Genomic DNA, 25,039 nt, shown 5'->3' on the forward strand with positions numbered 1-25,039 from the left:
GGGTATATAAAATATTACATTTTTACTGTTAACTACTTATTTTGGGGATAAAACATCATTTTTTGGTTAAAAATCAGCAATCATTTTTTACCAAAAAATGATGTTTTACCCCAAAAATAAGTAGTTAACAGTATAAATTTAAACTACATGATTCAATCACTTTTATTATGTTGGTTCGGTGGGGTTTGCTATATTTTTTTGGAGGCCTTTGCAGGGTTTAGCAATCATTTTTGACCAAAAAAGTATGTTTTACTCCAAAAATAAGTAGTTTAACAGTAGAAATTTAATATTTTGTTTACATGGATATACCCAGTGGGTTGTACACTAATGATTCAATCACTTTTATGTTGGTTCAGTGGGGTTTGCTATGTTTTTTTTTAGGTTTGGGGGGTTTGCGGGAAGTTAGCAATACCCTGTTTTTTCCGCCAAATTGGACGCCATATTGGATTCTGGCATGATGATGTCATCGTATCGACTTGATTTATCAACTACTATGAGAAGTAGTTATTAAAGTAGGCCTCTACTAATTTTATTATTATTAAAACACAACTGCAAGTAACAAAAACCGTTGATTGATTTTCTCTATCCCCTATATAGGTATTTGTGTATGTTAATAGGAAGTTGTGTGTGTTGTATAGGCCAAAATTTAAAAGTGCCGTAAAAAAGACCCTGGGATGGGGATTTTTTTCTGACATTCTATATGGTATACTCTATCAGAAAAACCCCCCAAAAAAATTGCCTATACTTTTTTCCCGCAAAATTTGTACTGCACCCAGGCTATGTCACCCGTTAATGTCAACAATTCATTTCCAACTTCCAACTTCATAATCTGAGTAGGCTAATCAGATTATGTTAGTCCAGTACTAAGAGGTAGCACAAGAAGTAATCTTTACCCTGGATCTGCCCCGCCGGAGTATTTTGATATAAAATGATAGAGGTTCGGATGCTTCTGTGGTACATTTAAATTGTATTCATTGTATGTTCTCTTTAAATGTCAACTTAATTTCAAATTATTTAATATCAATAAAGTGATATTGTTTACTTAGAAGCGTGCCAACTATTCAGCACCAACAAAAGAGTAAAACTTTGTTGTTTTTAATATTGTACATTTTATTTTAACTTGAATGCATGCTATTATATAACGTTAATTATGATGTATGACAAAAAACAACACATAATGCTGTATAGTATGATAATACGTGCATATAGTATAACTTGTATATTTTAGCCATATGTTAATTCTGTAAAATTCAGGACGCTATCGTGCAAAAAAAAGTAACTAACAAACAAAGCAAATGTTATTTTGCCAAGTAAAATCAGTTATATCATGTTATATTAATATTACATTAATTCTGTAGGTAACTTTGCTGTAAACATTTATTACATATTAAAGATGTATTGTCCCTTTGACTAATTCCAAAACAATATTTAAAAAAAGATTTCGAAAAAAAGTGGGTCATTTTGAAGTATCATAATAGTTATTAACTTTCACCAAAAATTAGTCGAAAAAAAAATCATTTAACTGAAATACAGACATTTTTTTGTTCAAAAAATAACTTTGACTTCCAGTCAAAGTTTTCGATCAAAACATATCTCATAACGCAACGCGCTTGTTTGGCTACTCTGTATGCATAATCATAAAAATTCCTCGCGATCTGTGTGAAAACACCTTCTCAACCGTGATGAGTTGTAAACAATCCTAATTAGCATATGCATAATGCGTACTCGTGGTTTGAAATCTTTGTTTACTTTCGCTCGCGACGATTTTTCAGACGAAATGTAATAAAATTAAATTACCTGTTAATTACGTATACTTGTTGTATTTTTGACTTAAAGTGAATAATTTAAATATTACTTTGACATGGCCAATTTAAATTTAGAATATTTTGACCTTCATTTTTTTGTGTTTCAAAGGACAATACATCTTTAATGAAATAGTTCAATGTATTTAGGTATTAAACATAATAATCTAGTAAAGACTATAATTGTATGTTATTTTAGTACATTTAAATTAGACATTTTTCATTCGCTTGAATTATTAAAATTGGCATTCCTTACGGTATACTTTATTTTAAAGTGAGATAGAAATATTTGCTATCTTTTCCCTTATAATAGGCCTACTCCAGAAGAAGAATAACGTTAAGAACACTAATACTTAATAGGTAATTTTGCAGTGCTAGATGTATGTATAGAAAGTTTAAAAAAAAAAAGATTGAGGTAATTAATTATTTTATAAATATTTCCAAGGGTTTTTTTAAAAATAAATACAAATACATAGCAGTCACATCTGCTACTTCAAATTTAGCTAAATTCCATAGTATCGCCCTCTATGGGGTAAACATTACCCATTTCTATTTATATTAATTGTAGAAATTCCCTCCATAAACGTTTCTAGGTAAAGCACAATGTTGTGTTCTTAACAATATTAACTGTACATAAAAGAATCAATCATGCTAGTCTAATAAAAATACATCAAAGCTTTAGTCATATCGGAACCATTTTGTTTCAGTTTAGACCTGGGAGAATTTGTGTGCGCCTGTCTCTACAAACAACTATCAAAACACTAATCTATTAAAAAGGTAGGTTATTTAATAATGTAATAGTAGTAGGTTAATGTGTATACTACTAGAGGGTGAGCTCGCTTCGCTCGCTCTCCCTCTAGGAAGTGTAGACGATGGTTCTCGGAATGATAATGTTCTCCTTTTACGTTTTCTGTCGGTTACCATTATTGAAAATGCTTGACATTCGTAAAACTAAACTACTTTGTTTCACAGTGTTTTAGATGATTAATAACATTTTAAAGTATAGTTTTTATTGTTTGGTAGGGCCCTTTGGGGAGGCGGAGTTCATTTGAGGGAGGTGCTCATTCGAGGGATATATGTTAAATTTTTTAGTTTTAATAATATGGTAACATTTATAATCAAATGAAATCCTCTAATAGATATGAAAAGTGGTAAAAAAGAATAACAAATGCTTGGTAATTGTAGATAACAGTGCGATGAATTCTACTACAAATAGTATAATTGTGTTATTCTAAATGTGGATGGACGTTTATTAGATAGTTGGGTTGGGTGGGGGGATTATTATTCAAAGTGATTTTTTATTGGAGAGGCGTTTATTCAAATAAATACCATCCTAATAATTATTGATACATTATTTAACATCTTTTGAAACTAACTGCCGTGACAGAGTGGGCCCAAGAAAAAAGACATTACGGCTTGCAACATGGGCAGACATCTCGGTCCTAACGGGACACAGGAAGATAGCCTACAGTTATTCCTGCCAGCTTACTCAATAAAACTCAGTTATCAGGATTTCACTCAATTTTAAACAAAATGTCTTATCATCAAATCTCCCTATGTATTTTTATAATACTATTCCCCACAATATATTCTGATTCTTTATGGCGTATATTTAATTTGATCTTTATTAATTTGCAGATAATTTCTATTTTTTAACTACTGTACCTTCACACACGCGCGGTATGTTTTAAAATAAACAAACAACTGAAATGCCTAATGGCCAACTTAAGCTCCAGTCCTACTATCTGATTTTTTTTCGTCTTCCAAAGGAACACTGTATTGATTGATGGAAAGTGCCTGTTTCCAGTCACCTTTAGGGTCAAATCTATTATTTTAACTGCTCCCTTGTGTATAAAAGAGAGAAAATAGTTGAAACCAGGTTGTTGCAAGGTGAACTTATTGTAAACCTGGAAATTACTTTGACCGCGAAGAATTGAAATTGAGTTGAAAATCTACTGTTGAAATCATAAATTTTGTTAAAAAACTCTTTATAATATCTTCTTAAGATAGAAATATCAACAATAGCGTCGAACTGAACACTAATGTTATCAAATCTATGTTTCGCGGTACATCTGAGATAGATAAGGTAGGTATCCAAAGCGGAGATTTGTACCGAAGTTTTTGCATTGTGCTCGCCTATGTCAGAATTAACCATAATTTATATATAGATGTCGTATTTCATGGTTTGAATAACTGCATTGTTTCTCGTATTTGATCAATAAACACAATTGTATGGTTTAATATTAAATATAAAATAGATCGTCTTCATTTTTGATGCAATTCTATATATATATTGAATATAACCACGAGTATGTATTATACTTTCACATACTTTTTTAATACACAGCGTATAAAAATAAGAACTATTCCAATTTAATAATATTCAGGGCGTGACTGGTGACGTCAAGACAAATGTTACATGACCGATCGATCCAACATTTGTAGATCAATTATGATTATTACTATCAACTTAAACAAAAGGCTGTGATACAATTTGGTAGAAGTACATACTATAGCCTTATGAGAAGAGTGTGGATTCCAATACCTTTTATTATAACTGCCTCCCTGGAATGTTAATTTGTGATCATATCAATAATATGTACACAAAAGAACCAGTCATGCTCTGGTAATAATATAAATACACTAACGTTACAAGAATCATAACTAAACACTAATTCATATCGGAACCATTTTTTAGATCTCAGAAATTGGGCTTTATAGTAATAGAATTGCCCGTAGCCCTAATGTATCTTTACAAAATATTAAGTGAGCACGCAAAAATGAAAGACAATAAAATTTGCGAATTATTAAATGTATTTCACCATGAAAACACAATGAAAATAACCATTAAAGGTAATTTTCACTTCACAGATTAACTCAAGATGGCTACCGGTGGTGATTTGGCTAAATTTCTAGAAGATATCGATGAGAAGGTTCTAGAGTGTCAAATATGCTTAAATAGACTTCATGAACCCAGAACCTTAACATGTCTTCACAGTTTCTGTTTGGGTTGTCTTGACAACTGGTTGGAAAAAAATAAGAAAGAAACCTGTCCAACTTGCTCCAAATCTTATCAGATTCCAGAGGGCGGTTTAAAGAAATTACCACCCAACACATTTCTGAATAATCTATTAGAAACTATTGAACAATTCACAAATACAGATCAGGTAAAATGTATTTGTGGAAATGAAAATCACGTTAAAACCTACTGTCAGGATTGCAGACAATATCTTTGCCACGATTGTAGTGATCATCATAAGAACTACAGACTTTTTGAAACTCACAAGTTGCATTCAGTGGAAGAAGTTCAATCTATGAGTGTCAGTGAAATCAATGCCATGCACCCGCCTCTGTGTTCTATTCACAAAAAAGAACCTTTAACTGTGTTTTGCAAAATATGCAATGTTGCCATTTGTATATATTGTTCAATCATGGATCACAAGGAATGGGAAGGAAAGGAAAAACATATGACCATCAGCATAACAGACGCGTTTAAAACGTTTAAAGAAACGTCATCGGAACTTGAAAAAGTGGCTAAACAATGTACAGATAAATTAAATGATGATGTTAAAGTAATGACAGATCGTGTTAAGAAACTAGATGAAAATAGGGAGGAGAGTTTGAGAGGAATTGAAAATCATGTAGAGGAATTGGTAACAAGAATAAAAGACAGTGGAGACAAATTAAAAAGTGAAGTGGAGGCAATGTACAAAATAAAGAGGAAGGCAACTGATGCTGAAAGAGAGGATGTGACAACGACGATATCGTATATAAATACTAACATCAATTTGCTGCATCACCTACAGAAGGGCAACGAAGCAACGGCGATTGTATCCGGTAATGACGTCATTAGAGCGTTGGATGATAGGATAAAGGCAGTGCCTAAAACAAAATCTGATGTTCATGCAGAGATTAAGTTTGTTACAAACAATCAACAAATTGATGACATTGGAATGATTACAGACTCAAGGGCAGGCTATTTAGAATTAAAAGGAGCTGAGAGCATGACATTGCCAACAATTGATGTTAAAATAATTAAAACTGATGAATGTGAAATAAATGCAAATGACATAAAAGCTACATTGACACAACCAACAGGAGAAACTATCATCCCTGAAGTAGAAGAAGACATCAATGGTGACTATACAGTGATAGGTAGATGTACAAGTGCAGGGATTTACAAGGTTGATGTTAAAGTTGATGGTGAACACATTAAAAAGTCACCTATGAATATCAAAGTAGAGAATGAAGGATTATTAAAGACTATTCAAATAGATAACGTTACAGAGGTTCGTGATGTAGTTAAATATGGAGACGACTGCTTCCTTGTTTCATGTCAAGACAATGTCATTCACAAATACAAGCAATCAGGTGAAAACATCGGCAAGGTTACACTATCAGAAGGTGTCCAAGTAAACAGAATGTACACAATGAACAATGGTAATATAGCATTCAGTGATTGGGGTAATGCTAAATGCATCACATTATGCACTATCAATGGTGAGGTGGTTAAATCATTTGGTAACGGAGTGTTGACAAATCCATGGGGTATCCATGTAGATGAAGCATCACGTGTCATGTATGTAGCTAATAATGACAATGTGGCCATGTTCAACATTGAAAGTGGTGAGCTCATTAAGAAAATAGCAGCATGTGATGTTACGGATTTTGAATTTGTAAATATCATTGATGTCGCCCTTACACGACAAGGATATATTCTTGTACTGTACCATTACCACGATTGCTTAAAACTGTTTGATAATGAGGGAAAGTTGATGAAGGTCCTTGTCAATAAAGGTGATGAAGATGGTAAGGTGACGAACCCAATAGGAGTAGTAGTTGATGATGATGACAATATCATAATATCAAGTGGCAACAAACTTCAGCTATTTAGTAATAGTGGAAAGTTTATCAAAAGGATTGATCAAGAAGAAGATGGAATCAACTATCCTCAAGGATTATCCATCTTATCACACAATCCACGTAGACTAGCAGTGGCAAATTATGGTGATAAAACAGTAAAAATATTTAATTATTGAATAATAGTTAAATTATATTAGCACGTATTATTAAAAAATATAAATGTATAAATGTTTATAATTGTAATGTTACTTTCCGTATTGAACATAATTAATTAAATAAATCAACTTGTAAATATAATACAAACGTGTACAGATTACAGATAAAATGTTGTAGTGATCTTATGCATAACTTAGGCTTATCATTATATAGTATTATAAATAATCAGTCTAATTACATTTACTTATACTTGTTTATCTTTGTGATAAAATGAATATAAAATATTGTTTATGAAGAAAATATTGTAATTGAAATCAGAGGCGTCTTAAAGCTAATGTTTTCCCTAGCGCCTCTGTGTAATATGTTGAATTAAAAACACAATATTACTTATTACGCATACTGTATATTCCCCAAGACACGGAAGCTGACATGGTAGGATTTAAGTCAGGGAAACTGGTAGTGACGAGAGAGCACTTAAATGTTTTAATATAGTACATTTTATTTTCACTTGAATGCTGTGGAACTACTATCTAACGTTAACTAACAGGTTTATTATGTAATGATGAATAACAGCAGTAAACACTGTATAATATCATATTTGCATATAATATATTTCAGCCATATTTGAATTCATTTATATTAAGTCATATCAATATTACATTAATTACTATAAGTAACTTCTTCAATCGTTGCATTATATTTAGTTTCAATTATTTACTAGACTAGAATTCATTACAAATTAATGAAATAGTTTTGTTTTTTTTATTGATTTTGCTGATTAGTAAGTTTAGACAATTTTTGTTTCCATCTAGAGTAGAAATATAATTTACATATTATTTAATTAGTTCAACTGTGTTTTAGTCTAAATCTAGTAAATATATATAAATATGTATACTTTGGTGATTAGTAGGCTTAAATTTAGACAATGTTTTTCTCATTTTACTTGAATTAAAAGTTGACATTTCAATAAACCTACTGTACTTGTGTGATTATTTATGTGTATATTCATTACGGTATATTGCTGAAAATCAACCAGATTTGTAGTATCTACTAGTTTTTACAATATTAGTATTTTAGGATGTACACAATTCCCTGTCTACAAACTCGGCATGCTCGGTCTAGCCTACCATAGCTTCAACTTTGTACAGGTTGCTTGGAGCAGGACAAGATGAGTTGAAAGGAAATACAAAACAATTTTGTTGAAATTGTGAGTGAGATGATACCAAACACAACTTTCATTTATTAATGGAATATGAAATATTTTAAATTAAATATGAAAACTTGTTAATAATTCTAAATCTAAATTACCAGGTTGAACGATAAAATCAACCAATAAAGGAAAACAAATATTCCGACAAACCTAACAAAAGACAATATATAAACACTGATTTAAAATATATATTTAATACTAGAGTTGTTGGTTATAACAATATTTAAAATTCAAAAACCTTCAGAATATTTAGATGTTCAGGATTAAGGATGAAGTAAAATTTTGAAATGAGAAAACAATCAGAAATACTTGTTTGGTCTTTAAAAAAGGAAGAAAGCAGCAATCGAAACACAGAACTTCTCTGTCACCTGTTAATGTCAACAATTCATTTCCAACTTCATAATCTGAGTAGGCTAATTAGATTATGTTAGTCCAGTACTGAGAGTTAGCACAAGAAGCAATCGCTACCCTGGATCCGCTCCGCCGGATTATTTTGATATAAAACGATAGAGGTTAAGACGCTTCTGTGGTACATTTAAATTGTATTAATTGTATATTCCCTTTAAATGTCATTTTAATTTCAAATTATTTATTATCAATAAAGTAATATTGTTTACTTAGAAGTGTGCCAACTATTCAGCACCAACAAAAGAGTAAAACTTTATTGTTTTTAATATTGTACATTTTATTTTAACTTGAATGCATGCTATTATCGGTAACGTTAATTGTGATGTATGACAAATAACAACACATAATGCTGTATAGTATGATAATACGTGCATATAGTATAACTTGTATATTTTAGCCATATGTTAATTCTGTAAAATTCAGGACGCTATGGTGCAAAAAAAAAGTAACTAACAAACAAAGCAAATGTTATTTGCCAAGTAAAATCAGTTATATCATGTTATGTTAATATTACATTAATTCTGTAGGTAACTTTGCTGTAAACATTTATTACATATTAATGAAATAGTTCAATGTATTTAGCTATTAAACATAATAATCTAGTAAAGACTATAATTGTATGTTTGGTCATTTTAGTACATTTAAATTAGACATTTTACATTCGCTTGAATTATTAAAATTGGCATTCATTACGGTATACTTTATTTTATAGAAATGTCTGCTATCATTTCTCTTATAATAGGCCTACTCCAGATGAAGAATAACGTTAAGGACACTAATACTTAATAGGTAATTTTGCAGTGCTAGATGTATGTATAGAAAGTTTAAAAAAAAAGATTGAGGTAATTAATTATTTTATAAATATTTCCAAGGGTTTTTTTAAAAATAAATACAAATACATAAAAGTCACATCTGCTACTTCAAATTTGGCTAAATTCCATAGTATCGCCATACGCGCTCTATGGGGTAAACATTACCCATTTCTATTTATATTCATTGTAGAAATTCCCTCCATAAACGTTTTTAGGTAAAGCACAATGTTGTGTTCTTAACAATAGAGTGTACATAAAAGAATCAATCATGCTAGTCTAATAAAAATACATCAAAGCTTTAGTCATATCGGAACCATTTTGTTTCAGCTTAGACCTGGGAGAATTTGTGTGCGCCTGTCTCTACAAACAACTATCAAAACACTAATCTATTAAAAAGGTAGGTTATTTAATAATGTAATAGTAGTAGGTTAATTTGTATACGATGTCGTATTTCATGGTTTGAATAAGTGCACTGTTTCTAGTATTTGATCAATAAACACAATTGTATGGTTTAATATTAAATATAAAATAGATCGTCTTCATTTTCGATGTAATTATATATATATACTGAATATTACCAAGAGTATGTATTATACTTTCACATACTTTTTTTAATACACAGCGTATAAAAATAAGAACTATTCCAATTTAATAATATTCAGGGCGTGACTGATGACGTCACGACAAATGTTACATACCGATCGATTTATACAAATCGATTAATAGACTACTTTCAGAGTATACCGATTGGCCGGGGCTCTCCAACATTTGTAGATCAACTATGATTATTACTATCAACTTAAACAAAAGGCTGTGATACAATTTGGTAGGTCTAGGCCTACATAGCCTTATAAGAAGAGTGTGGATTCCAATACCTTTTATTATAACTGCCTCCCTGGAATGTTAATTTGTGATCATATCAATAATATGTACACAAAAGAACCAGTCATGCTCTGGTAATAATATAAATACACTAACGTCACAAGAATCATGAATAAACACTTCATACACAATTCATATCGGAACCATTTTTAGATCTCAGAAATTGGTCTTGTCTACATAGTCTTGCGCCATAGTGAGTGAGCACGCAAAAATGAAAGACAAAAAACTCTGCGAATTAGTAAATTTATTTCACCATGAAAACACAATTAAAATATCAATTGTTCACAGATCAACTCAAGATGGCTACCGGTGGTGATTTGGCTAAATTTCTAGAAGATATCGATGAGAAGGTTCTAGAGTGTCAAATATGCTTAAATAGACTCAACGAACCCAGAACCTTAACATGTCTTCACAGCTTCTGTTTAGGTTGTCTTGACAACTGGTTGGAAAAAAATAAGAAAGAAACCTGTCCAACTTGCTCCAAACCTTATCTGATTCCAGAGGGCGGTCTAAAAAAGTTACCACCCAACACATTCCTAAATAATCTATTAGAAACTATTGAACAATTCACAAATACAGATCAGGTAAAATGTATTTGTGGAAAGGAAAATCACGTTAAAACCTACTGTCAGGATTGCAGACAATATCTTTGCCACGATTGTAGTGATCATCATAAGAACTACAGACTTTTTGAAACTCACAAGTTGCATTCAGTGGAAGAAGTTCAATCTATGAGTGTCAGTGAAATCAATGCGATGCATCCACCTCTGTGTTCTATTCACAAAAAAGAACCTTTAACAGTGTTTTGCAAAATATGCAATGTTGCCATTTGCATATATTGTTCAATCATGGATCACAAGGAATGGGAAGGAAAGGAAAAACATATGACCATCAGCATAACAGACGCGTTTAAAACGTTTAAAGAAACGTCATCGGAACTTGAAAAAGTGGCTAAACAATGTACAGATAAATTAAATGATGATCTTAAAGTAATGACAGATCGTGTTAAGAAACTAGATGAAAATAGGGAGGAGAGTTTGAGAGGAATTGAAAATCATGTAGGGGAATTGGTAACAAGAATAAAAGACAGTGGAGACAAATTAAAAAGTGAAGTGGAGGCAATGTACAAAATAAAGAGGAAGGCAACTGATGCTGAAAGAGAGGATGTGACAACGACGATATCGTATATAAACACTAACATCAATTTGCTGCATCACCTACAGAAGGGCAACGAAGCAACGGCAATGCTATCCGGTAATGACGTCATTAGAGTTTTGGATGATAGGATCAAGGCAGTGCCTAACACAAAATATGTCAATGCAGGAATTAACTTTGATACAAACAATCAACAAATAGTTGTATTGCAGGAGGATATTGGAATGGTATCAGAATCAAAGGCAGGCTATGTAGAATTAAGTGGAGCTGAGAGCATAACAGTAGGTCAAGTAATCGGTGTTAAAATAATTAAAACTGATGAATGTGAAGTAAATGCAAATGAAATAAAAGCTACATTGACACAACCAACAGGAGAAACTATCATCGCTGAAGTAGAAGAAGACATCAATGGTGACTATACTGTGATAGGTAGATGTACAAGCGCGGGGATTTACAAGGTTGATGTTAGAGTTGATGGTGAACACATTAAGAAGTCGCCAATGAGTATCAATGTAGAGAAAAAAGGATTATTAAAGACCAATACAATAGATAATGTTAAAGAAGTTTGTGATGTAGTTAAATATGGAGAAGATTGCTTGCTTATTTCATGTCAAGACAATGTCATTCACAAATACAAGCAATCAGGTAAATCCATCGGTAAGGTTACACTATCAGAAGGTGTGCAAGTAAACAGAATGTTCACAATGAACAATGGTAATATAGCATTCAGTGATTTGGGTAATGATATCATCACAATATGCACTATGAATGGTGAGGTGGTTAAATCATTTGGTAAAGGAGTGTTGACAAATCCATACGGTATCCATGTGGATGAAGCATCACGTGTCATGTATGTAGCTAATCATGACAATGTAGCCATGTTTAGCATTGAAAGTGGCAAGTTGATTAAGAAAATAGCAAAATGTGGTATTACGGATTTTGAATTTGTAAATATCATTGATGTGACCCTTACACGACAAGGACATATTCTTGTACTTTACAATAACCAGAATCGCTTAAAACTATTTGATAATGAGGGAACGTTGATGAAGGTCATTGTCAAAAAGGGTGATGAAGATGGTAAGGTGACGTACCCACATGGAGTAGTAGTTGATGATAATGACAATATCATAATATCAAGTTGGCATAAACTACAGCTATTTAGTAATAGTGGAAAGTTCATTAAAAGAATTGATAAAGAAGAAGATGGAATCAGCTATCCTAAAGGATTATGCATCATATCACACCAGCCACGTAGAGTAGCAGTGGCAAATCATGGTGACAAAACAGTTAAAATGTTTAATTATTGAATAATAATTAAATAACATTAGCACGTATTATTAACAAAATATAAATGTTTTATAATTGTAATGTTATTTTCCGCATTGAACATAATTAATTAAATAAATCAACTTGTAAATATAATACAAACGTGTACAGATTACAGATAAAATGTTGTAGTGATCTTATGCATAACTTAGGCTTATCATTATATAGTATTATAAATAATCAGTCTAATTACATTTACTCATACTTGTTTATCTTTGTGATAAAATGAATAAAATATTGTTTATGAAGAAAATATTGTAATTGAAATCAGAGACGTCTTGAAGCTGTTTTACCTGGCGCCTCTGTGTAATATGTTGAATTAAAAACACAATATTACTTTGTGATAGTGGAACTATTATCTAACGTTAACTAACAGGTTTATTATGTAATGACGAATAACAGCAGTATAATAGTATCATAATATTTTAATATAGTAGTATAACTATATAATTGTATGTTTCAGCTAAATTTAATTCTGTATACCTATTAACACCCAACAATTTAGAACGCTATCGTGCAAAAAAAAAACCAAACAAAGCAAGTATATTATATTATTTTGCCAAGTAAAATCAGTTAAATCATCATGTTCTATCAATATTACATTAATTACTGTAGATAACTTACCTGAGAAAAATATTTTATTGCATATTATTGTATGTATGTAACTGTGTATTTAGGTAAAATATAACAATGTAGTAAAACTCATTGTATGTTTTGGTAATTTTAGCGTAGCGTAATAGCGTTAAGGATACTACAAATACTTAAAGATGTATTGTCCCTTAAAACACAAAAAAATGAAGGTCAAAATATTCTAAATTTAAATTAGCCATATTAAAGTAATATTAAAGTTATTCACTTTCAGTCGAAAATTCGAGCCAAAAGCAACAAGTTTACGTAATTAACAGGTAAATTAGTTTGATTACATTTCGTCTGGAAAATCGTCGCGAGCGAAAGTAAACAAAAATTTCAAACCACGAGTACGCATTATGCATATGCTAATTAGGATTGTTTACAACTCGTCACGGTTGAGAAGGTATTTTCACACAGATCGTGAGGAAGTTTTATGATTATGCATACAGAGTAGCTAAACAAGCGCGTTTCATTATGGGATATGTTTTGATCGAAAACTTTGACTGGAAGTCAAAGTTATTTTTTTAACAAAAAAACGTCTGTATTTCAGTTAAATGATTTTTTCCGACAAATTTTTGGTGATAGTTAATAACTATTATGATACTTCAAAATGATCCACCTTTTTTCGAAATCTGTTATTTTTTATTTTTTTGGAATTAGTTAAAGGGACAATACATCTTTAACAGCTAAGTTTTGCAGCTGTACTAGATGTATGCGTTTTAAAAGTGGAAAGTTCATTAAATAGATTGGGTAAATTAATTAATAACTATTTCCAGGTTTACAAATACAAGTTGCAGTCACATCACGCTCGTCTGAAACAAAGTCACTGATACTTCAAATTTGGCTAAATTCCATAATATCGCCCTCTGTGGGTAAAAATAATTACCCTTTTCGATTTATAGTAATCGTGGACATTTTCTACATGGAACGTTTCCGGGTAAAGGGTTTTTCACACCTGTTCCGTCACGCTTTCATTTATATACAGAACTCAGTTCTATGCACTATTTATTGCCATACAAAAGTGGTTATACTTACAGTAGGCCTATCAGCTGTACTAATGAGTACTAACGTACGTAGGGTCCACACTACATGTTATTGTGTGATTTGGGCAGTCCTCTCTTACACCTAAAATGAGCATAAAATAACACACAGTATAAATATGGCTATTTTTTAAATACATTTCACTATCTCAATCACACTGACGTTGTACACCACTGAAGACAATAGCGGCTTTGAAAAGATCGCTTGATGTTGCCATAGAAACCTTTTAGACGTTAATGATTTTGTGTTTTTTATGCGTGAATAACCACATTCTTGTTCTTACAGTCTAACGTCATTAACACACGAAGATAGCCATAGTTTGCGTGCGCGTGCAAATTTTGATTGATATCATCGTTTGGATGCGCGTATCTCGTACTTGATGACAATGCAAGTATATTGAAAGATAATAATCAAAAAAGGAAGTAGCAATAGTAAACGAAAAATATAATATAATAATAATATATTTCATTTTTCCACGGCGAAAGTACGCAATTATATGCCATAATGTAGAATGGCTCACAACATTACAATTATTTTGGGATACGTCCGAGTGTTTATGAAAAATGTCATCATGCCATATTTTATTTTAAAATGCTTTAGTGTCCGGTGCTTCTCAATTATTACAGTAGGCCTATTTTTAACTTCAAAGTCACATTGACCATAAACTCTACCAAACAAATACGACTTATCTGTTCGGTACAGATATTATTGCTCATCATTTGTTTCGTAACAAACTGTATTTACATTAATGTCAGAGGTCACATTTACGTAATAATACATCAAGAGATAGAATCGATAGACGCATTGATCCGCGAAGTGTATTGTTTATCGTTTCTATGGGAACAATTTGTATAATGATTAGGTACTTCTTATTGTACTTCCCGTTAATGTTGTATTTTACTGTACTACTATCAGGTGAGTTATAGGTGAGTATAAGAAATCTCTATGTATGTATACATGGATATAAATTTAGATAGATTAAATATTTACTTTTTTTTCAATAGGCCTAGACAGATAAAATACCGGTGTAAACCCGTATTTCTTACTGAACTTCTCGTTAGTGTTATTTACTCAGGTGTAATACACACGCAATATGTACTTTTACTGATTACATTATTCTTGTTGAATGGATAGACAGTTCAGGCCAATAAACTTTGGATTATTATAGGCTACTATATTCATATTATTCGATATGATTTAGGCCTATGATCACACTCATGTTGTTCTGTTTGTACCCTGTCATTAGACAAAAGCGCAACAGGTGTCAAAATAGCACAATGAAGGTATCATAACAATAACTATTAATTATTACTGACATATCAAAATACCATTTTAGCCCACAGCACTAGAGACAGACTGGGCAGAGATTTCACTGTTTGTACTTAAATGAGCAATTAAATTGTTCATCATTAAAAAATTGTTATTTTAAGGCTTCATAAAATCAAAACACATTATATGGCTTATATGCTATACCAAAAGGAAACGTCATGATAATGTAATGCAGTTAAATTGGCTGTGGTACAATTGGCCCAACCCGTGATACAATCATGGCAAAGGGTATACTTTATATACTACTCTCAGTTACATAATAGGTATATAGTATGTGCGCGTGCAAGTACAATGTCTTCAAGTTAAAGGTCGGAAAAGTGTACCCCCAAAAAATGGTTCCAAATAACACACGAAAATGTAATAATAATTTTGTAATTTTGTAACTAAAAGAAACACAGTACTTTTGAAAATGATTTTAATTAATGTTAATTATCTTTTAGGTTGTAATAGACAAGAAACGGTCACCCGATGGGGTGTGGGTCTTCCAAAAGTACGAGGGTGCTGACATCAGAAATATCACCTCCAGATATTAAAGAAAATAACAAGGCAGGTGAAAACATCGAATATCCAAAAGAAAATAAAACTTTACAAATTGACCAAGTAAATAAGACTACTCATTCTAAAGATGACGTCACGGGGGATGCGCGCAATGATGGACGTCAGTTGACACGGTATAGCGATGCCTGCAAAGAATTCCCAAGACCTGAACCTCAAATTGTTACCAAGTACGATTTGGATCGATTCTTTACACCCGAACATAAAGCCATCTATCCTGGCTTTGAGGCAGTGGAACGTCTTGATCAGCATGTGGACAAGGTAACTGATATTTAAACCGTGAAATCATTTTGGTAAAGTAAAATAAAATATGATTTATAAGTATTTCTATTGTGTTCGAGTGAAGCATTGGTTTATAGATTCGTTTCACATTATGCCTTTGCTATATGCAATCTCAACCTTATCAAATAAAACTAAAAGATTTGTGATTATAAATATAATGCACTAAAATCATTTTTCTCGGTGCTGTATTGCCGCTTATAAAATATTCAAATCAGATCAAATCGTTCTCCGCCAATCATCTTAAATACGTCTAATATAAATCAGTTTTTGGTGTTCACTACCAAATAATATTTTACATTATTCTTTAGGCTCCAAAATCACTGAAAGGGAACATTAAAAATTTAGTGAACTACTTGATGGAGTCAACATCAAGCGAGTATGATAAAGCACGCGTTATAATACGCTGGGTTGCTACCAATATAGCCTATGACGTCGACTTCCTGACAACCAATCAGCACAGAGGATCATCACATCATCAAGACGTCTTAAACCAAGGTTCTGCTGTCTGCGAGGGATTTTCAAATCTTGTCTTGGAAATGTGTCGGTGAGTTGAACATGCATAAATTATGTGTTGCTTCCTTATGTGAAAGCAACACACTTACAATGTAGCTGGTCTCCTTAGCTTACTTTTCTAATAAATGAAATATTTATTTCTAATCTTTAGCTTGTGTGATTTAACATGCGAAAAAATCACCGGAATAGCAAAGGGAGCTGGATACAGGATTGGCTATGACCTCGTGAATGGAGAAAAATCGAAGAAATTTAGACATGCGTGGAATCGCATCAGGATATCAAACACTTGGTTTCTATGTGATGCTACGTGGGCAGCTGGTTATGCAGGTAGGTACTTAGTCTGTCTCCGTCAAGTCCTTCTTTCGATAAAGTACAGGTACTAATCTTGTTTTTGTTTATTTATTACAGAGAAAATAAATGACAAATATAGATATGTCTTCAAATGGAATGAAGGCTACTTTCTGACACCACCAGAAACGTTACGTCATTCGCACAAACCAGACGACAGTGAACTTGCAATGGTTGATGATCCGATAAGTGATGTTCATAAATGGACGAACCAAGCGCTCGTGAAACCGTCATGCTGTTTGTATAAGGTACTGTACTTATTTACCAAGTGGTAGGTCTGTCTGTCTGTATGTCCATGCATTGTATTGATATATGTTGCACTGAAGAAAGGTTAGTGTTACCCGAAAACTCTGCTTTTTTTCTTTGAAATCGTTTCCATTTAGTTTTTTGCATCTCCATTGAGATCGATAGATAGCCACAGCAGTGTCATTTTTTACAGTACTTAGCCTTTTGATGTATTGTACTAATGTTTATTATATTGTTATTATAGGTGTCGTGTGTGAAACCATCGTTAGCTGAAGGCTGCATAAAAACAAATGAAAATAGATTAGAGTTGACTTTTCAGAGCACACACAAGATGACATACAGGCATACATTAATAGATGAAGCAACAGAACAGCATGTTCAAAATGCAATAACATTGATTGAAAATAAAAACAAAGCAACATTGTTGCTACGTCTACCACGTGCTGGATTATATAGGGTCGTATTATTTGGTGAGCCTGTTTGTCTGTCGGACCGTTCGAAAGCAGATAGTAGAGATATGCTGGGGAGTTTTATATTACACGCGACTTGTGTCACAGGATCTCAACCATTTCCAGAGTTTACACATTTTCTGGGAACAGTTCCAGCTTTTATCGAAGGAGGATTTAAATCATCTGTAACACATCCTATCATTGAAACATTAGATGGATATATAACATTTACAATCGAAAGACTAGGATGTGAGCCAATCAGATTCAATTTTAGAGACGAAAATGGAAATGATCTTACAGAATATGTATTTGCAGATTCTTACCCAGGAAAGATTGTTTTCAATGTAAGATGTCCTACAATTGGTGAATATTCGTTGATACTGTTTGCAAGGTTAAGTAAAGAACACGTGTCTACGGACCGATATGAAACCGGTGCTACTTATCTGATACTGAATAAGAACGCTGCACCATTACCGCCCTACCTGCCATTCCAACACTGGGGACCAAATGAAAAGTTTGACACTTTTGAAATATTATTAGACACCACAAAAGGTTCTGAAATAGTATGCAATAAAAATGAAACTTTGTTGGAAATAAGTTATAATGAAGAGGAGGCAAATGTTAGGTATTCTCTGAGAACTAAGGAGAATAAAACCGAGAACAAGTTGGTTTACGCTGAAACACATCGACAAGGACAAACCGTTACATTACAATTTCGATTTCGTGTTGACGTCATTGGCTTTTATGAATTCAAATTATTTGCAGGAAAACCTGACACAAAAACGAATGATTTTATAGGCCGATAGTTGGTAAATGTTGTTAACCCGTATGAAGGCAATATGTTTGCTTTTAGCAAAAACGTAGCATGGGGGCCTAGTACATCTAAAATGATTGATAATAATTTAGAAGTTATATCACCAACTTCTTCTACGATTTATCAGAAAGACGAAGAGCCTGATTTGGTCATAGCTTCAACCAGCAAACGAAAAACAGGGATTATATTCAAATTAAAGAATAGTATAGGCACTGATATTAACGATTGTGTTGTGGCTGATTCAGTACAACAGAACGATGAGACAATATTATATACATTTAAGTTTCACCTACCTGAGAGTGGGTTTAGTTGTTTTGACTTGTTTGGTGCTAGTGGTGATTTCATAGGTAGTTGGCTAGTTGATGCTATTAAACCACAATCATTACCTCTTCCATCAAATGGCAAACGACCATGGGGGCCAGTCCAGACATTTTTTGCCTATGGCTTTTCTGTTATTCAACCAAAGTTAGCCATTATGTCCATTCCTCTAGACACAGATACAACACTGACTCTTACAGCTAATACCCATGGACAGATTCTTGGAAGATTAAATTTCAACAACCAAGAGGAAGATATCAAAGAAGGGTTTAATATTGCTTATTCCACAGAAGACAATCATAAAAAGATAGTTATAACGTTTACATTAAGAAACATAGGTTATTTTAAGTTTAGTTTATTTATCCGAAACAAAGAAGAAGGTAAGTTTGATTATGGTGGAGGCTGGCTTTTACATTGTGTATGAGAACAATACAAAGTGGATTTCAAATAGCAATGTATGGTAAATTTTAATGTAAAAGGTATCAATTTTATTGATTAGCTCGGCCGCGTCTCCGCGCACCATTGCAATGCTACATTTATCCAATTCCACACGATTTTGGAATTGATGTAAGTCAGTGTGATTACATTTATGAACGAGCCTTCTGTTATCCTACACAATACACACCTAGTGGGAAATCAGGCTTAGGTTGCCTCAGTTCTCCGTTTCTATTAATTTTCTTCAAAATTGATTGACAGATTTAATTTTGTTGTATATAGGCCTACCGTCGTTTAAAGTTGGGTTTTATAAAGGTTATGCTTGGAAAATCAAATTTAATAAAAACTATAAAACTAACAAATATTGCATTTCCAATTTTTTATGTGTTAATTGTGATACTTTGTCAATGTAAACACTTTAGACAGTGTACGTATGGAGATTTCTATGGTAACAATCAGACACATGATTATTTAGTATCCAGAGTAAAGTACAAATATTATCTTATATCGCACAGAAAGAGCCAATCAGGGTAATCTACAAAGTCACGTGAATAAAATCTCTACTAGTTTTATACTTAAAATACTTATTGTAATCGTTTGGCCGCACTCAACTTGGCCCAGGCGTAACATCAAGTACTGTATCTGACCGCTTAAGGGCATCGTCACTAGATATTCTAAACTTCCAAAAGATCTCTTGAAAGGTAAGTACTTTTTATCAATGTGAAATAATAATTTTATCTTTGAAGGTTTGCATGGCGAAATCAAATGTTGATATAAAGTTTGCGGTAGGCCTACACCACGTATATTAGTTCTGAAAAGAACTGTTGAGTTTCTCGACGTTTTGATCATATTGATCCTTAGAAAGGCTAGATAGTTTTCTCCTTTATAACCCCTGCCTCCCCCCCCCCCCCCCCCCCACTGCAGATAAACTAAATCAAAGTAAAGTACAACTGAAGTACACAGAAAAAGAACATTCCGAGTTTAATTACGTAAATGAACGACCATCGTATTTATTCGTACAAATGCCCCGGGCGTTTATTGTTCAGGAAGTTTTTTAGAGGAAATTTATTTGGGGGAGGCGTGGTGTAATATGATCAAATAAATAGGCCTACCCCCTAGATATGAAAAAATACAACATAATTGATATCGATAATTGTTAAAATACAGTAAAAATTGTATCAAAATGATTGGTAAATTGTAGATCATGTCTATCAATGAATTCTACAGAAATGTGTTGTAATACAATATATTATAAACAGTATATGCTGGCGGGGCGTTTATTCAAGGAAATAATTAAAGGTCCTGAGGCGTTTATTCGAGGGAGGCGTCTATTCGAACGATAACTAAAATTATACAGATTATATTAACAACACTATCTACGTGTATTAAGGTTTGCATTTTATAAGGTAATTAATCTGGGAGAAATGAAGTTTAGATTAAACTAAATTAATATGCCTAAATAAAATTTCAAATTCAAATGCGAAAGCAAAACAATCTAAAATAAACTGAACATGACGTGAGTGTAGGAAGGCATAATGATAATAAATGTGTGTTAATGATGATCGTGTTTATGGCCGTCTCATAATGTGTATACAGTATGACGTATCCAATAAAATTACTATATAGTTCTATGCACAATCACGATTTTCAAATGCCAAGAATTATAAATATTTATTTTGTAGCTAAAAACAGCTCTATCTATATACATGACTGTACCTCTACTAAGTTCACACACCGATGTACTGTAGGTAGAAATGTAAAAATCTATAATGGTTAGCATAACAATTTTAAAAATCGACCTTTTGGTACTATTTTCAACTGACCGAAAACAAAAGATTATGATTCTGTGTAATGTATTTTACTACGATATATACATAATTGTAAAAAACAAAACAACCATTCTAAACAAATTGTATATTTCTACTCATTTAAAGTAAAATTCTAAATTGTTCACAGATCAACTCAAGATGGCTAGCGGTGGTACGATGGCTACAGGTGGTGATTTGGCTAAATTTCTAGAAGATATCGATGAGAAGGTTCTTGAGTGTCAAATATGCTTAAATAGACTCCATGAACCCAGAACCTTAACATGTCTTCACAGCTTCTGCTTGGGTTGTCTTGAAAAATGGTTGAAAAGAAAAAAGAAGGTAACCTGTCCAACGTGCTCCAAATCTTATAAGATTCCAGAAGGTGGTTTAAAAAAATTGCCACCCAACACCTTTCTGAATAATCTATTAGAAACAATTGAACAATTCACAAATACAGATCAGACCAAATGTATTTGTGGAAAGGAAGGTAAATCTAAAACTTACTGTCAGGATTGCAGACAATATTTGTGTAAAGGTTGCAGTGATCATCATAAAAACTATCGTCTTTTTAAAAATCACAAGTTGCATTCAGTGAAAGATGTTAAATCTATGAGTGTCAGTGAAATCAATGCAATGCACCCACCTCTGTGTTCTATCCACAATGAACCTCTAACTGTGTTTTGTAAAGTTTGTGATGTTGCCATTTGTATACACTGCCAACTCATGGATCACAAGGAATGGGAAGGAAAGGACAAACACGTGATCATCAGCATAACAGACGCGTTTAAAACGTTTAAACAAACATCAGAAGAATTACAGAAAGTTGCTAATCAATGTACAGATAAATTAAATGATGATCTTAAAGTAAGAACTGATCGTGTTAAGAAACTAGATGAAAAGAGGGAGAGGAGTTTAAGACGAATTGAAAATCATGTGAAGGAATTGGAAGACAAATTAAAAAGTAAAGTTCAGGCAATGTACAAAATAAAGAGGAAGGCAACTGATGCTGAAATAGAGGATGTGACAACGACGATATCGTATATAAACACTAACATCAATTTGCTGCATCACCTACAGAAGGGCAACGAAGCAACGGCGATGTTATCCGGTAATGACGTCATTAGAGCGTTGGATGATAGGATCAAGGCAGTGCCTAACACAACATCTGATGTTCATGCAGAGATTAACTTTGTTAAAAACACGCAAAAACTGTCATTGCACGAGAACATTGGAATGATTACAGACTCAAGGACAGGCTATTTAGAATTAAAAGGAGATGAGAGCATGACATTGCCAACAATTGATGTTAAAATAATTAAAACTGATGAATGTGAAATAAACGCAAATTACATAAAAGCTACATTGACACAACCAACAGGAGAAACTATCATCCCTGAAGTAGAAGAAGACATCAATGGTGACTATACTGTGATAGGTAGATGTACAAGTGCAGGGATTTGCAAGGTTGATGTTAGAGTTGATGGTGAACACATTAAGAAGTCACCAATGAGTATCAATGTAGAGAATGAAAGATTATTAAAGACTATAAAAATAGATAATGTTGAAGTGGTTCATGGTGTAGTTAAATATGGAGACGACTGTTTGCTTGTTTCATGTAGAGACAATGCCATTCGCAAATACAAGCAATCAGGTGAAGACATCGGTAAGGTTACACTATCAGAAGGTGTTAAGGTAAACAGAATGTACACAATGAACAATGGTAATATAGCATTCAGTGATTGGGGTAATAAATGCATCACATTATGCACTATGAATGGTGAGGTGGTTAAATCATTTGGTAAGGGAGAGTTGGTACATCCATGGGGTATCCATGTGGATGAAGCATCACGTGTCATGTATGTAGCTAATGGTGAGAATGTAGCCATGTTTAACATTGAGAGTGGCAAGCTCATTAAGAAAATAGCAACATGTGATGGTACGGGTTTTAAATTTGTAAATATCATTGATGTCATCCTTACACGACAAGGACATATTCTTGTACTATACCATTACCAGAATTGCTTAAAACTATTTGATAATAAGGGAAAGTTTATGAAGGTCATTGTCAATGAGGGTGATGAAGATGGTAGGGTGAAGTACCCACACGGAGTAGTAGTTGATGATGATGACAATATCATAATATCAAGTGACCACAAACTACAGCTATTTAGTAATAGTGGAAAGTTTATCAAAAGGATTGATAAGAAAGAAGATGGTATCAGCTGTCCTAAAGGAGTATGCATCATATCACAGAATCCACGTAGAGTAGCAGTGGCAAATTATGGTGATGAAACAGTAAAAATATTTAATTATTAAATAATAGTTAAATAATATTAGCACGTATTATTAACAAAATATAAATGTTTATAATTGTAATGTTATTTTCCGCATTGAACATAATTAATTAAATAAATCAACTTGTAAATATAACACAAACGTGTACAGATTACAGATAAAATGTTGTAGTGATCTTATGCATAACTTAGGATTATCATTATATAGTATTATAAATAATCAGTCTAATTACATTTACTTATACTTGTTTATCTTTGTGATAAAATGAATAAAATATTGTTTATGAAGAAAATATTGTAATTGAAATCAGAGGCGTCTTAAAGCTAATGTTTTACCTGGCGCCTCTGTGTAATATGTTGAATTAAAAACACAATATTACTTATTACGCATACTGTATATTCCCCAAGACACGGAAGCTGACATGGTAGAAGTCAGGGAAACTGGTAGTGACGAGAGAGCACTTAAATGTTTTAATATAGTACATTTTATTTTCACTTGAATGCTGTGGAACTACTATCTAACGTTAACTAACAGGTTTATTATGTAATGATGAATAACATCAGTAAAATACTGTATATCATATTTGCATATAATATATTTTGTATTGTTCAGCCATATTTGAATTCGTTTATATTAAGTCATATCAATATTACATTAATTACTATAAGTAACTTCTTCAATCGTTGCATTATATTTAGTTTCAATTATTTACTAGAGTAGAATTACAAATAAATGAAATAGTTCAACCGTATTTTGGTTTATTTTGCTGATTAGTAGGCCTAAGTTTTGACAATTTGTGTTTCCATCTAGAGTAGAAATATAATTTACATATTATTTAATTAGTTCAACTGTTTTGTGTTTTAGTCTAAATCTAGTAAATATATATCTATACGTGATTAGTAAGATTAAATTTATACAATGTTTTTCTCATTTTACTTGAATTAAAAGTTGATGCATTTCACTAATCCTACTGTTTCTGTTTATTAATGTGTATATTCATTATGGTGTATTGCTGAACATCAACCAGATTTGTAGTATCTACTAGTTTTTATAATATTAGTATTTTAGGATGTACAACATTCCCTGTCTACAAACTCAGCATGCTCGGTCTAGCCTATCATAGCTTCAACTTTGTACCAGGTTGTTTGGAACAGGACAAGATGAGTTGCAATTAACACATAGGATTGGTGAGATGTATCCTAACATTAATCCCATACAATATGAAAAGGAACTACAAAACAATTTTGTTAAAATTGTGAGTGAGATGATGCCAAACATAACTTTCATTTATTAATGGAATATGAAATATCTTAAATTAAATATGAAAACTTGTTAATAATTCTAAATCTAAATTACCAG

The 25,039-nt window shown here is 32.4% G+C and overlaps 6 protein-coding genes across 6 annotated transcripts in view; 4 read left to right on the top strand and 2 right to left on the bottom strand.

Annotated features, from left to right (window-relative positions):
* LOC144856069 (tripartite motif-containing protein 2-like) overlaps window positions 1-12,598 on the top strand; it is a 28,446-nt gene extending 15,848 nt beyond the window's left edge. The window contains exon 2 of the mRNA XM_078714043.1: window positions 10,713-12,598. Within this exon, the coding sequence (XP_078570169.1) occupies window positions 10,865-12,598 (1,734 nt within the window). The 5' untranslated portion in view covers window positions 10,713-10,864. The remainder of the gene's footprint in view (window positions 1-10,712) is intronic.
* LOC144856206 (transient receptor potential cation channel subfamily V member 5-like) overlaps window positions 1-22,076 on the bottom strand; it is a 103,465-nt gene extending 81,389 nt beyond the window's left edge. The window contains exons 1-2 of the mRNA XM_078714157.1: window positions 22,029-22,076; window positions 14,283-14,372 (exon numbers count right to left, since the gene is read on the bottom strand). The gene's annotated coding sequence lies outside the window, so the exon portion shown is untranslated. The remainder of the gene's footprint in view (window positions 1-14,282; window positions 14,373-22,028) is intronic.
* On the top strand, window positions 4,685-6,794 carry LOC144856179 (E3 ubiquitin-protein ligase TRIM45-like). The gene is made up of 2 exons (XM_078714136.1): window positions 4,685-6,611; window positions 6,721-6,794. Exons 1-2 carry the CDS (start codon window positions 4,685-4,687, stop codon window positions 6,792-6,794), a joined length of 2,001 nt encoding a protein of 666 aa, XP_078570262.1.
* Window positions 8,277-25,039, bottom strand: part of LOC144856209 (ADP-sugar pyrophosphatase-like) — a 29,916-nt gene continuing 13,153 nt past the window's right edge. The window contains exon 9 of the transcript XR_013614908.1: window positions 8,277-8,435. The gene's annotated coding sequence lies outside the window, so the exon portion shown is untranslated. The remainder of the gene's footprint in view (window positions 8,436-25,039) is intronic.
* LOC144855702 (kyphoscoliosis peptidase-like) lies at window positions 16,702-18,842 on the top strand. The gene is made up of 4 exons (XM_078713620.1): window positions 16,702-16,998; window positions 17,119-17,294; window positions 17,376-17,563; window positions 17,806-18,842. The coding sequence occupies exons 1-4, from the start codon at window positions 16,811-16,813 to the stop codon at window positions 18,814-18,816; spliced, it is 1,563 nt and encodes a 520-aa protein (XP_078569746.1). The 5' UTR covers window positions 16,702-16,810; the 3' UTR covers window positions 18,817-18,842.
* Window positions 18,850-23,701, top strand: LOC144856181 (tripartite motif-containing protein 2-like). Its single transcript, XM_078714137.1, has 2 exons — window positions 18,850-19,522; window positions 21,534-23,701. The coding sequence occupies exons 1-2, from the start codon at window positions 18,850-18,852 to the stop codon at window positions 23,699-23,701; spliced, it is 2,841 nt and encodes a 946-aa protein (XP_078570263.1).

This window comes from Antedon bifida, chromosome 11, assembly GCF_963402885.1.
Source record: "Antedon bifida chromosome 11, ecAntBifi1.1, whole genome shotgun sequence".
In the NCBI taxonomy this organism is placed as follows: domain Eukaryota; kingdom Metazoa; phylum Echinodermata; class Crinoidea; order Comatulida; family Antedonidae; genus Antedon; species Antedon bifida.